The following is a 12,968-nucleotide window of genomic DNA, read 5'->3' as shown; positions in this document are numbered from 1 at the left end:
TTAATTGAGTTTCCTCAACAGAAAATTTGTGCTGCAGGTGCTACGACTGCTTCCTTGAAAACCAAAACACAAAAACTGAATGCCATTTAAATTTGTATTTCAGAGGGCTACACATACCAAAAGAGTAGTATTTCTTTTGGTATTTTTCTGGTATTAATTGTGTATTTTTAACTTCTTCAACAGAAAATGTATGTTGCTGAAACTGCTTCCTTGGAAATCAAAACACCAAAACTGAATGCCATTTGCATTTGTTATTTCTGAGGGCCACACATACTAAAAGAGTATGTTTTTGGTATTTTTCTGGTATTAATTGTGAGTTATTTATACAAAGACTCATAAAACGGACAGCTAGAGCATAATGCTTTAAAAATCATTAAAACTAGCATTCGAAAAGTGTTATTTTAGTTGGCCAGACGCAAACAAAAAGTCATTAAAACTCAATTTTACAGTTCCGCCCACGCACGGCAGCAACAACAACAACAATAACTTCAGAACGGATGCTCCCGGACAACAACGATTGCTATAAAAACAAATGTGAAAAAAGGGGGCAGGCAAAAAAGTGAAGTGCCTTTGGAAAACTGAGACTGAAACGAAGCCACTCGAAGTACTGAAAGGATCGCTGGCAATGAAAACAAGTTGCGAAAAGAAGGCGGCATGCTTGAGCCAGGATGTGGCCAAGGATATAAGTATTAAAATACAAGGATCTTTGTTTCTACGTGCTGGACATGCTAATGATGATTACAAACACTTCAAATTGAAAAACGGAAATGCCAAAAAGAAATTACTGAGCAGCAAAAATCTCGCTTCAGATGTGAGCGGGATGTTTAAGCAGGGGGAAATTGGAAAATGCGCGAGGGTGACAAGAAAGGTAAGAAGAAGTGAAGTGTGAAAACAATTTTTACTACCTGATCTTGAGATCGCAGTGCGTGGGCGTTGGTGACAAACGTATGTGTGTGTGTGTGGGCGTGGACAACAGTTTTGTGGTTGCGATTGCGGCAGCAAAACAGTTGTGTTGTCTCTTGGCAGCTTGTTGGCTGTCAAAAGTCCTAATCAAAAATCAAATAAACACACTTTTATGCGCCGCCTGATAACCCATTGAATATCGCTCTTCTCCAGAATCTCGCCCGCTCTCGGTGGCTATTTTTAAGCCGATGCCGAAAAAAAAGGTGTTTGGAAATGCATAAAATGCATTCATAAATCTCCAATTCGGAAAACAGGACTTGGGCAGCAGCCGCAAGACATCTGCTCAACAGATTTCATTCCCAAGTCACTCACTGCTCTCACTGCTGATGCACACACAAATGTTAATTATTTTCTTAATGGAAATGCGCACATGACACACACGAAACACCAACAACAAAAAGGAAAAAAAATAGACAACACCAACGTTGTTCTCTTCCGTGTAATCCTAAAAAAAGCAAAAGAGCCAAAAAAAATAACCGAAGGTTGAGGCTGCGCAAACTCCACATCTTGATGCTTTGCTTTGCATCCCCTGTGGAGCGCGTGTCTCTCACTTTTATTTTGGGGCATATAGCTTTGGGGCATGCCACAGACTCAGCGCACTTTCTGCGCAGTTGTTGCGTTGCATCGCGAGCGTCGCTGTTTTCGTGGTAAAAATGCAGCACACACAACCACAGGTTGATGTTAAATGTCAATTGGCATACCCCAGAGGATCAGTGTCGCATTCATTACACAACATTTCTAGCTCCCTCTCCTTCCCTTTGTGCATCGCTCTACTGCGCATGATGATGATGCTTCTAATGATGTTGTTGATCTTGTTTCGCTTTGCACTTAGCGTCGAATTCTGTGTTTTTTTCCATTCATTCATTGCTATTCTTTTTAACAGCACGATCACACTTCAAATTTTGATTTATTTAGCTTTGACTGCACTTGTAATATGAGCTCGGAGATGGAGTGAGACAAACACACTCTCTCTTTAACACTCACTTGCCTGTGGCATTGATACTCTATTAGAAGATCTACTAAGGTCCCAAGTGTTTAGCTCTGGAGTCTAAGGTAAATGTTTAAGAACGGTCTGTCTAAAAAACTACTATTAAATGTCAATTTTCATAAGCATTAAAAGTAAACATATAAATTATTTACTATAATCAAACCATAAACTAAAATTGAATTGTCTAAAAAACTACCATTAATTGCAAATTTTCATAAGTATTGAAAGTAAACATATAAATTATTTACTACAATCAAACGATGTACGAAAATGTTAAATGATCAATAATTCAATGATAATTTAATGATTATTCTTTTAATGAAATTTAAATCTACTTTCATTATTAGAAGTAAATTAAATAAATGCTAACATAGTTTATGGCTATCGAATTTTGAATTATTATATTATTTTCATTATCAACAATGCTTAAGAACCTTAGTAGGTATTGTATTACAATTCGCAGGTATCAAAACAGATGCTATATTAAACAAATACAAAAACGAGATTACTGCAATCGAATTCTGAATTACTCTTACTTAATATTACAAATTGGTCAGCATTTAGAATAGAAAATTTAATGTTGAAATAATATTTTTTATTATAAGAACTTGCTTAAGAAGTTAAACACATCACAAATTCAAACATTAGCAGAATATAAAATTAAACGTTGAAATGTGATTTAAAGATTAATAAAAGTCCTACTTCAATTAAGTGTTTTAATATTTTTAAATCAAATCTTATTGGGAATTTTAATTAATTGCTGAATTACTATTTTGGGTATACTAAATTGCGAACTACAAAAATAGCAGCGTTCAAATTCTTTAGATCTTAGAAAATCCAAAGAAATGCGTAATTTCTTTATTGGTTGTCAAAAATATATTGAACACATAAATAACACTTAATGACTTTACTGCAAATTGAAAAATATATTCCAAAAATGCTGATTAAACTCAACAAGAAAACATTTTATTATTTGTTTATTTAATTACATGTTAATTATTATACCAAATAATATAATAACTAAAAGAAGGGAATGCTAGCTGCTAAGGTCATAGACTCAAACATTTTAAATCACTGACAAAAAATGTAATATATAATTAATATAAAAAACTATAGTTTTCTTTATTCCTGCTTATTATGCATATGCTTATGTAAATTACCAAAGACTAACTTCGGTTCTGTGCAAATATTTACGAAATGTGCAACATTTCCTGATGGCTGTCTAAATAAATATTCGTCTTGCAGCCCCCATGAACTTAGTTCCAGAGGCCAAACAACCCACACACACAGACACACTGGGAAAATGAAGGCATTTCCCCTTTTTTTGGGGGGGAAACTGACAGTCTCGACATGCATCGTTGAATTTCATTCACGAAATTTGATCAAGTTTTATTTTGTTGTTTTTTTTTTGTAATGCTTTGTTAGACTGGAAGGATCCTCTAGTCTCTCTAAATTCCTACTTTCAACTCCATTTCTATATTCTTCAACTCCAACTGCAACTCCTACTCCACTTTAGAATCTCGACTCCTACACGCAGTCTGGCAAATGATTATGAGGTGTGTAATTAAAATTGTTACGCTCTTGTCGCTGGCCATGTAATTCAATTATGAAGAATCATTTGTAGCAGATGAGAGCGTCTTCTAATGTCTCAACGCCCAGATATTTTTAGACTCGTGTGCCTGTGCGCCAAATGGGATTGTCTAGATTTATGCCGGGTCATACTATATACGAGTACATATATTGTGTGTATCTTTAGATCGTTTGTAATTGCAAATTCTTCGGAAAAATAATGAAGACATCAAAACTAAAGGAAAATGTATTAACGATTGTCATTTCATGTTCAATTGATGCACTTTTCGAGCACAATATACGAGTACGCACACTCATTTAATTTCGTCGATAAAAATTAAGCATGTGCCATGAAAATTTGCGTAAGCATTCGAGACAAAATGATCAACGCAAAACAGTTTCGTGACGTTCGAGACATCGTCATTGGCAATGAGTGTGGAACAAATTGAGGACAGTGATCCACATTTCCTCACTGATAGATTTCTTTATCGACAAAACCAGCTGTTTTTCTCTTTATTTGTTTTTTTTGTTTGGCTGTTGCCAATTTGTGAATTCGATTGCCTGGCGGCGGCATTCGAACAAAGACCAGTTGCCAATTTGCAGTTGCATTGTGCACGAGAATTTTGCGTAAATATTTACACAGAAATGTATTTAATATTTTAGGTGTGACTGCGTTACGCAGAAGCCCCAGAAAACAAGCTGATTCATGCTTATAGATTCTTTAGCTTGGAGCGTGAGAGAAATTTTTGCGTTTATGCGAATGGATTTTTAATTATTTGCGTCACAGTTTATATAATCATAATAAACGACAAACAAATAACAGAATCTTGCACAAACGATGTCAATGCATTAAACTCTGTCGGCATTATCAATGGAGAGAGACACATAGAACAAGTGCACTCAATGAGTGCAATTAAAATACAAAAATAACTGCGAATGAATGAAATTCAATGCAGATTTAATGAATGACGACAAACTATTTATAAATATAACACACAAATAAAAAAAAAGAAGTGTAAACAAGGAAAGCGAAAAGCAGAGTTCGAGTGACAGTCTGACAACATGGACAACGAATGGACGCGAGCCCATTTTCCATTTTCATTTCCATTTGTATCTGCATCTGCAACTCTATATTTGTATCTCTATCTGAATCTGTTGCGTACGCTGCGCGAGTTTGTATTTTTTGTGTTTTGTATTTTGTATTTTAATTGCGCCATTTCCCATATCAGCTTGAAGCACTACTGATTATTTGTTCTAGTCAACATAAATAATAACAAAAAGAAATCTTTGACAACTGTGCACACACAATCACAATCTGTTTGGCTGGACACAGAGTGACAGTGATTGAGGAGTGTGCGCGCGGGAGGGGAGGAAGATGCCACAAATCTGACTAATTAGATGCTCGACATTTGATTTGTTATTTATTAACATTTTGCCGTAGTTCTTGCCACGATTATTATTATTATTATTATTACGAGTTTGAGTGTGTGTTTCACTAATTGATGAATGACCTCGTCTTCTCTTCGCTCTTTCTCCGTGAGTCACAAATTGATCAGTCTACTAGACTGCGTCTGCGTTGCATAGCATTATGGGTGCCACATATGTATATATATCTATTGGATAAGTGCCATAGTTAGTTTTGTTCCCATAGCCAAAACAACTGGCGTCTCAGTTGAATGCGCATCATTTGAGGCGCTGGGAAAAAAGATGAACTAAGAAGAAGTAAACTGTGTGGCACAATTGCAACTTTTTTTCTAGGTGGCGAGGCGACTCCGAGGCGTGCCTAGTACACAATCTTGGAGCACGCCTTCATTGTTGTGGAGATTTGTTTGTTTGTTTGTTTGCTTGTTGCTGTTTGTTGCTGCTACTGTTGCTCGCTTCGATTCGATTGGAATTGGAATGTCAGTGGGTTGCACCGCATCTCATGCTCGGACTAATCGTTGGCGTGTCTCTGTGGCAAGCAGAAGGGGTTGCAACTTGCAACTGCAACGGCGAGTAGTGTAAGATAAATGCGTTGGCGTTCTGGGAAATTGCTAATGTACATGTTGCACTCGACTCCCCTCTTCTCCTCCGCTCATTAACGAGCTCGGAGAAATGGTAATGGAAAGGTCTAGTCCGAAGTGCAGAAGAGCACTCAGGCAGCTCGATTTGGTGTCAAATTATGTCGCAGGCGTGAACGACATTGTCATGTTTATGTCTAACAAAACTGGACATGCAACGCTGGAGCGCCAAAGGCAAACTCTATACAATAGTCTGCATTGTGCACTGCTTGAAATATGTTGTATGTATAGCTGCAGGTGCTTTTAATTGAAGTCTTATTAGAGGTGGGAAGACTGCGTGACGTATGATTAATATAATTAGTTGATTGATTATGCATTTTTGTATTTATTTGTATATTGATTTGTAAATTTAGTAATTGACATGTTTATATTGTTAGCTCATTATTATTTAGTTTTTAATAAATTAATATTTGGGTATTACTTTAATTGCATTATTATTTTATTTATATATTTAGAATTTAGTATATTTAATTTGTTAGTATATTTGATAAATATTTGGTAAATTTAATTTTTTGTATATTTTATTTTTATTTGTCATACATTTAATATTTGGTATATTTAATTTGTCGGTATATTTCAATGATATTTGGTATATAGTTAGTTTTGGTATATTTTATTTTTATTTGCCATACATTTAGTATTTGGTATATTTAATTTGTCGGTATATTTCATTGATATTTGGTAGATAGTTAGTTTTGGTATATTTAATTATTTGGTATATTTTCATTATTAGACTTAGTTTTATTTATTTATATTTGTTAGTAACTTCAAATTAAATGCTAGTATGCGAAGTCCAAGCCCCGAACTACTTCATACTTTAACTGTTTTATATTTTACTAGTAAATAATTAATAAATATGTATTATTTATTTGATTACTTCATTCATTTGTAAACTATGCAAAAATTTTATTATTTTGGTTTTTGCAAATTTATTTGATAGTAGGTAAATTTAGTTACAAATTGATTGCATCGGTAATTCTTTTGAATTGTTCAATAAGTGCATGGATTGTGAGTTCTTATGAATTGTATTATATTATACTTTGTGCATAAAATTTATTATTTATTTATTTAGTATTTAGTACTCATCAATTTTCCTATATTATGTATATTATTTATTTATTTAGTTTTATAAGTTTATTCTTTATAGAAATATTAAGTAATTTATCTAACCTTGCTAATAATTCTTGCCTGTAACTATTTATTTAAATAAATAAATATTCATAAATCTTTGAACCAACTTAGATTATTACACATGTAAGATTTTTATGATTTTTTTTATATACTCAATTAATGACTTGTATTTAATTATCTACATATACAATAAAAATATCGTAAATTTGTCTGGCCTCCTTATGGGGGCCTGAAGGGTATTAAAATTGATTGACTAGCACTTACCCAATGACATGTTGATTCGAGTAAATGCCTCCGATGCTTGCCCAATGTTCACTTGTCTGCTCAGTTTGGAGCTGTAGCTGCCATATGGAAGTGTGGGAAGAGTTGTGCTGAAGGGGGAAGAGAAGAGGAAGGAGAGACTGTTGTGTTGAGTTCAGGGGCTTTGCACTTGTTCTGGCCAGTTATGGTTCTTCCGGCGGATATAGGTAGTCAAAGTTTTGGACACACACAAAAACACACACACTCGAACACACTCGAACACAGACGGGCAATTGAAAACCTGCAAAACATAGAAAATAGAAAAGCATTCAGCAATTATTAAAATGTTAATTAATTATGCGCATGGTAAAGCAGCCAACTACCAACTACTATAAATATGTGTGTGCACACAGAAAAAGGGAAGAGAAAAATTAAAACTAAAGTATAGAGTGGATAAAACCGAGTGTATGTGGCAAGTGTGGCAGGTACAACTTATGGCTAACGGTACATGCCTGCATGCTAAATAGGAAAACTCTACAGAAAACACACACATTTCTAACGGAAGCAAAAAAGTTTTCCCAACATTATGTGGACACAAAAAAACGAAACACGGATATTGTGGCCGGAAACGTTGCACCTCCCCACCCCCGTACAAAAATAAAATAGAAAATCAAAATTAGAAAACAACTCGAAATTAAATGTTTAATAATGCAGATGTGTCTAGGCAAAATAGTTGATGAAGTCTTTAGTCGTTTGTTTAGTTGAGTGTCTTTTACAACTTCCTCCTTGCTTTCGCCCCCCCTTTTTTTGTGCTCTCAGCCCCACTTTAAAACGCTGACAGCCATTTGCCGACACTTGCCACAGAAACCGCAATTAGTACATTAAATTAATAAGTACAAAGTCATAAAAAGTTTTATAGTCACAAGCATTGTATTTGTCTATAGTTGGCTTCAGTTGCCTGCCTACTTTGGCGCCTGCAAAAACGAAAAATAAAAATCCGAAAAAAATGTTTCGAATATTTTTTTATTGGCATATTTCAGTGATTTAATATTCGCGGCACATCGCAAAACAGTAAAGTGATTCCGATTCTGATTCTGATTCTTATTTGGTGCCCCCATCGTGTGGCGTTGATTTTGCAATCGCCTGGCATCCACATACATCAACACCTATCAATTCCATCAAATTCTATATACATATAACATATAGGAATATTTTTGGGGAATCTTTGACGGGTTGATTCTATGTATATTTGATTTTGAATTTGTGTCGAAACCTTGATGAAATAGGTTTGATTTTATCGACGCATATCAAAAGAGTTCTTCAACTTTATAAATTCCAAAGTAACATCGATTGATTTATTTGCGTATGGTAAATAAAATTCTTCTCTGTATTCTTTATATTAAAACATAACCAAAAAAAAAAAAATTGTATCATTGTTTCTGTTGTTTTATAGAATTTATGCTGAGCAGAGATTATTGTTTACAACATTGTAACCCAAATTTTGTATAAGAACTGTTTATACTTGGAATTACAGAAAGTTTTTCCAACTTTTGTTTGGATTTCGATATCTAAATTTAGTGTGGAATTTACGTATTTCATTTGATTTCTTCTCAGAACACTCTCAAAACGAATGACATTGAAAGTGTTCGGCGAGGCTTTCAGTAGTAATATGCAATAAAAACAAAAATTATTAAGTAAATAAGTCATTAAAGGCGCTCATAAAAACAAGCCTTTTAATTTCTTTGCTATCCCCCTTCTCCATATTGATCTCTCTTTCTCACTATTTCTTCTGCATGTGTGTCTATCTCTTTTTCGAGAACTCTGAGAACTGGGAAAAGCAATTAAGTCCAACGATTTAGCGAGAACAGCAGCGCAGCATTCGTTTAAGACGATTATTTCATTTAAGATGGTGACATTCATTTGCATATCAATGTGACTGGGCTAAAGTAAGGGTATTCAAGTGTATGAGCGGGCTTAAGACGCTTGTTGAGCGTACTCAACTGCAGAAATACCTGTACTTCAAAGGTGATAAACTTTTCAAAGTATTTGCAAGCTCATTAAAGCTCTAATTCAGCCATAAAACTTTAAAATTTTACTATAAATTATAAATTTGTATAAAAGCACATTAAAGCTTCATCCAAAAAGAGCAAAGCTTTACATAAAGCTCAGCATTTGTTCTACATAAGACTGCTGTTAACTTTGAAACCTTATTTGCTTTGGAAGCTCTTACTTTTCATCAACTTTTGCATGAATTTCGTTAGTTTGAACTCTGCTTAGTTCATAGCACGCTTGTTTCGTCGCTATTCTTTGGTGCCTGCTTATTTGCATATGAATTTTTTTATACGTTTTGCTCAGTGTATTTTTTTTCGGTTTGATTGCTACGATTTTCATTACGGTTTACCGGAAATTCCAATTTAGGTAAATGCGCCGTTGACTGCAACAACAACCGCTACAGCAACAGCAACAGCTACAGTCACAGCAGCAACAGCAGCCGGCACGAAACGGGATTAATGTTGTATGCCCCTGGCGACAAGAACGGCGACGGCGACAGCGACAAGATCAAGTGGAGCATGATGCAGGCAAGGCAACCCTGCAGACAATTGACATGCGGCATGGCGGGGCAACAGAATGAAGTGGCATGGAGGCTTGTCCGAAAAAAAAAAAAACAGACAAATGAAAACAAAAGCAGAGCAAGTTTAGCGCCAAAACATTCGACCGATTAGCCGATATATACTATATATTTATACTCTATATACACACACAACTGTCGGCAGCACCTGACTTGGCAGTGAATCACTTGGGAACTATATAAAAGGCGATCTTTGCAGACGTCTGGTTAAGCATATCTAGTTGGCAATAAATTTCATTCAAAGTAATCAATGTAAACAAAATGGCTAAAAATATGCTGGAAAATCGTATTAAATGGAATTTTCTGCTATTAATAGTCAGCTTAAATCGCACATCCAAATTGCTGAGATTTCGCAGTGAAATTTCGTCGAGCAGTGTGAACAATTTAATGCTAATTACTGAGTAAATAGATTGGTGTAAGCATTGAGATTTATTACATTCTCAAGCATATTTATTTTTCTCAGCATTCTAACAAGATTTATTAACAGAAAATGGTACAGAAAGACGAACTACGAATTCATTCGAGTAAATTTTAGGAGATCAATCAAAAAGTTTAATTATAATAAGCAAAACTATTATTATTATTATTATATCCTGCTCACATAAAGACAAGCAAATTAATTTTTATTGTTATATATTCATAACATTATTATAATTGCATTCATGAATAAATGAATTGCATATGAAAATTGCAATTATCGTGCAAAAGGCACGTAAAAAAACGAATTGAACCAAAATGCCACATAAATGTTTATGATATTGATGTGATTACAAGATCGATTTGTTGCACGTTTGCCACACAGAAAGCCACACAAACATAGGCACAACGATCACAGCACAACAAAAATGTTTTGCAATCGAGACGGAGAATTAAATCAAATAAATCAATTGAGGCGTTTTCGAATTTGTCAAACGGCCAATAAAGATTATTGAAGAAACTGAAATCGCGCACACGTTTCATTCGTTCGTTGTGTCCGATGCCAATAAAATTTGTAATAAATATATTATATACATACTCAATAAAAACTTAAAAACAATACACGAAATTATCGAGAGAAGACCGAATCGGAGTCCGAGTCCGAGACCGCGTCCGAGTAACAAACGATTCGTTTGTAAACAATTAAAATAATTTGCTGGTAGCCAAAAAAGCTAAAGCACAATTTCAATTGAATGCCAAAGAGAACGCTGAAAGAGCAACAAATAGCGATAGAGTGAGAGAGAGACGGCGAAAGAGAGGTAGCTAATTTATTTATAAAATAGAACACAAAAAAATAGCACAAATTGTTTTAAATGAATTCGTATGAGCACGCGAATATTTTTGTTTAGGAATATTGGGAGCAACAACTAAAGAGACAGCACAGAGTGCGAGAGAGAGGGAGAGCGAGAGAAGAGAGTGCGGCTAGTCAAAAATATAGCACATCAAACAGCTGATGATGATCTGTGGCGAACGTGCGAGAGAGAGCAAGATGGCAAGACATGGTGGAACAGCTGCCAAGTAAACATCGCTCATACGCAATGTTGTACAGCGCAAAATTTCACCCACTCGCCTTTGGCATTTTTCATTTCATTTAAAATGTAATTAATCATGCCACTGTTCCTATGAAATTTTACTTTTTCCCCCCTTTTTTTTGGTTTTTGGTGATGGACTCGGGAATGACATTTATTTTGTACATTATTTTTGCATTTCAATTTTGACTTTCACATGTTTTTCCGTTTATCGCAGTGATCGCTGCGCGACCGAATTTTTGTTGTACGTTTGCAGTATTGGTGCCAATAACAAAAACGAATGTTCGACCAAAAAAAATATGTTAATGTTTTATGTGGGTGCAACACAAAGTGAGTCGAGACTCGAGGTGGCAGCCACGCACGTTTCACGTTCACATAAATACATAAATAATGCTTGACAAGCGCATAAAAACATCAATGAGATCGTCAAGTTGCACAACAATAATAATAGCAACAACGTTGTCTATGCAAATGGCCAACAATTAAAATTTAGTTCAATTTGTTGTCATTGTCACAATTCTGTCGACGTCTCGTCTCATCGCACTGGCCACATGCAGAACTTGGCATTCGCCTCTAAGTGGGTTTCAGCTCTGCTATCTAGAAATTTGATAGACTTATTTCAACAATTTCGAAACGAAATTCTCAGAAACTGCTGTTTGGTTTAGTTTTGTTTGAACACCTGTACAAAGTTTGCTCCCCTCAAATAATAAAATATTAAATAACAAGAAATACAAATCTGTTTCTTTCGACTAAACTTTGCTTCATATAAAACCCACAACTATAGTTATCTAGCAACAATCGTTAAAAGTTCAACATCAAAATGAGAGCTGTTAAATTTCTCGTTTTCGCCGCCATCTTGTTTTTCTGTCTTCCTGCTGACGTCACAGCCGTTACCTGCGATGTAGCTCCTTTGGATCCCAACTGTATCAATTGCCTGCTGACTCCGCAGAATGCCGAATGCCTTGTAGGAGCAACTTCATCCACTTCGACTACGACAACTGTGGCGCCTGTCACAACTTCGACCACAAAGAGTTCGCGTCGTCGTCGGGCAAGGAAGTATTTCTCGAAGTTGTTTAAGCGCATACGTTCACGTTTCCAAACACTTAAAAAGCAATTGAATCCTTTTTAAATCATAAACATTTATGATTAAACTGCTTTGAAATAATAAATTGTTTTGTGTTTAATCCTAAGTTGCAAAGTCTATTTATAGCTCAGCTCGTAAATTCCAGTAGATGGCGCACTTTTACCTTGCCAAGAAGAAGCGTGTGCCGCAATTGTTCAGCATAAAGTGTGTTGAGCATGCGCAAATTCCAATCAATTCCAAATTCCAGCAGCCACAACAACAAATAACGTCCATATCGAACAACAATAACAACATTGTTCCCTCATTTCATGCACACACACATGCACAAATAGTTAAGTACGTGTGTCAGAGAGGGAACGAGCGTGCTTCTGTGTGTGTGTGTGTGGGAGTGCGTGGAATATTAATTAAAGTTTGCGCTTAGTTTGATTTCTTCCCTTTAGACAATATACACAGCACTCAACAAGTGTTTTTGCGTTGTAAAAACAAGCGAGCGTGGCCAAAAACAAAATACACAGAATCAAAGCGATGAAATTCAAATACGAATTAAATGCATTCCAGAGAAGGGCAAAAATCGCGCGACCAAACCACCAGCGAACGAGCGACAGAGATGGCGATTGGGTAGGCATGCAAAACGCGTAGCCGAAAGCGAGATCAGTGCTGAGATTAAAGAAGAAGCGAAGAAAGGAGAGGATAGTCCAGAAATGTGACTACATACATACATATGTATGTATATGTGTGTGTATATGGATGGGGCAACATCATTACATAAATGGCTGCCTTGCAAATATGGACATACAAA

General features: G+C 35.4%; 2 protein-coding genes across 2 annotated transcripts in view; one reads left to right on the top strand and one right to left on the bottom strand.

Annotated features, from left to right (window-relative positions):
- LOC132785535 (phosphoinositide 3-kinase adapter protein 1) overlaps positions 1–12,968 on the bottom strand; it is a 37,197-nt gene that overhangs the window by 23,723 nt on the left and 506 nt on the right. The window contains exon 2 of the mRNA XM_060791676.1: positions 6,976–7,252. Within this exon, the coding sequence (XP_060647659.1) occupies positions 6,976–6,985 (10 nt within the window). The 5' untranslated portion in view covers positions 6,986–7,252. The remainder of the gene's footprint in view (positions 1–6,975; positions 7,253–12,968) is intronic.
- LOC132785536 (uncharacterized) lies at positions 11,770–12,268 on the top strand. Its single transcript, XM_060791679.1, has one exon. The coding sequence runs from the start codon at positions 11,906–11,908 to the stop codon at positions 12,212–12,214; it is 309 nt and encodes a 102-aa protein (XP_060647662.1). The 5' UTR covers positions 11,770–11,905; the 3' UTR covers positions 12,215–12,268.

The sequence above is a fragment of the Drosophila nasuta genome, chromosome 2R (assembly GCF_023558535.2).
Source record: "Drosophila nasuta strain 15112-1781.00 chromosome 2R, ASM2355853v1, whole genome shotgun sequence".
Lineage (NCBI taxonomy): Eukaryota > Metazoa > Arthropoda > Insecta > Diptera > Drosophilidae > Drosophila > Drosophila nasuta.
The sequence above is the reverse complement of the archived record's forward strand: the minus strand, read 5'-3'. Positions and strand labels throughout refer to the sequence as shown.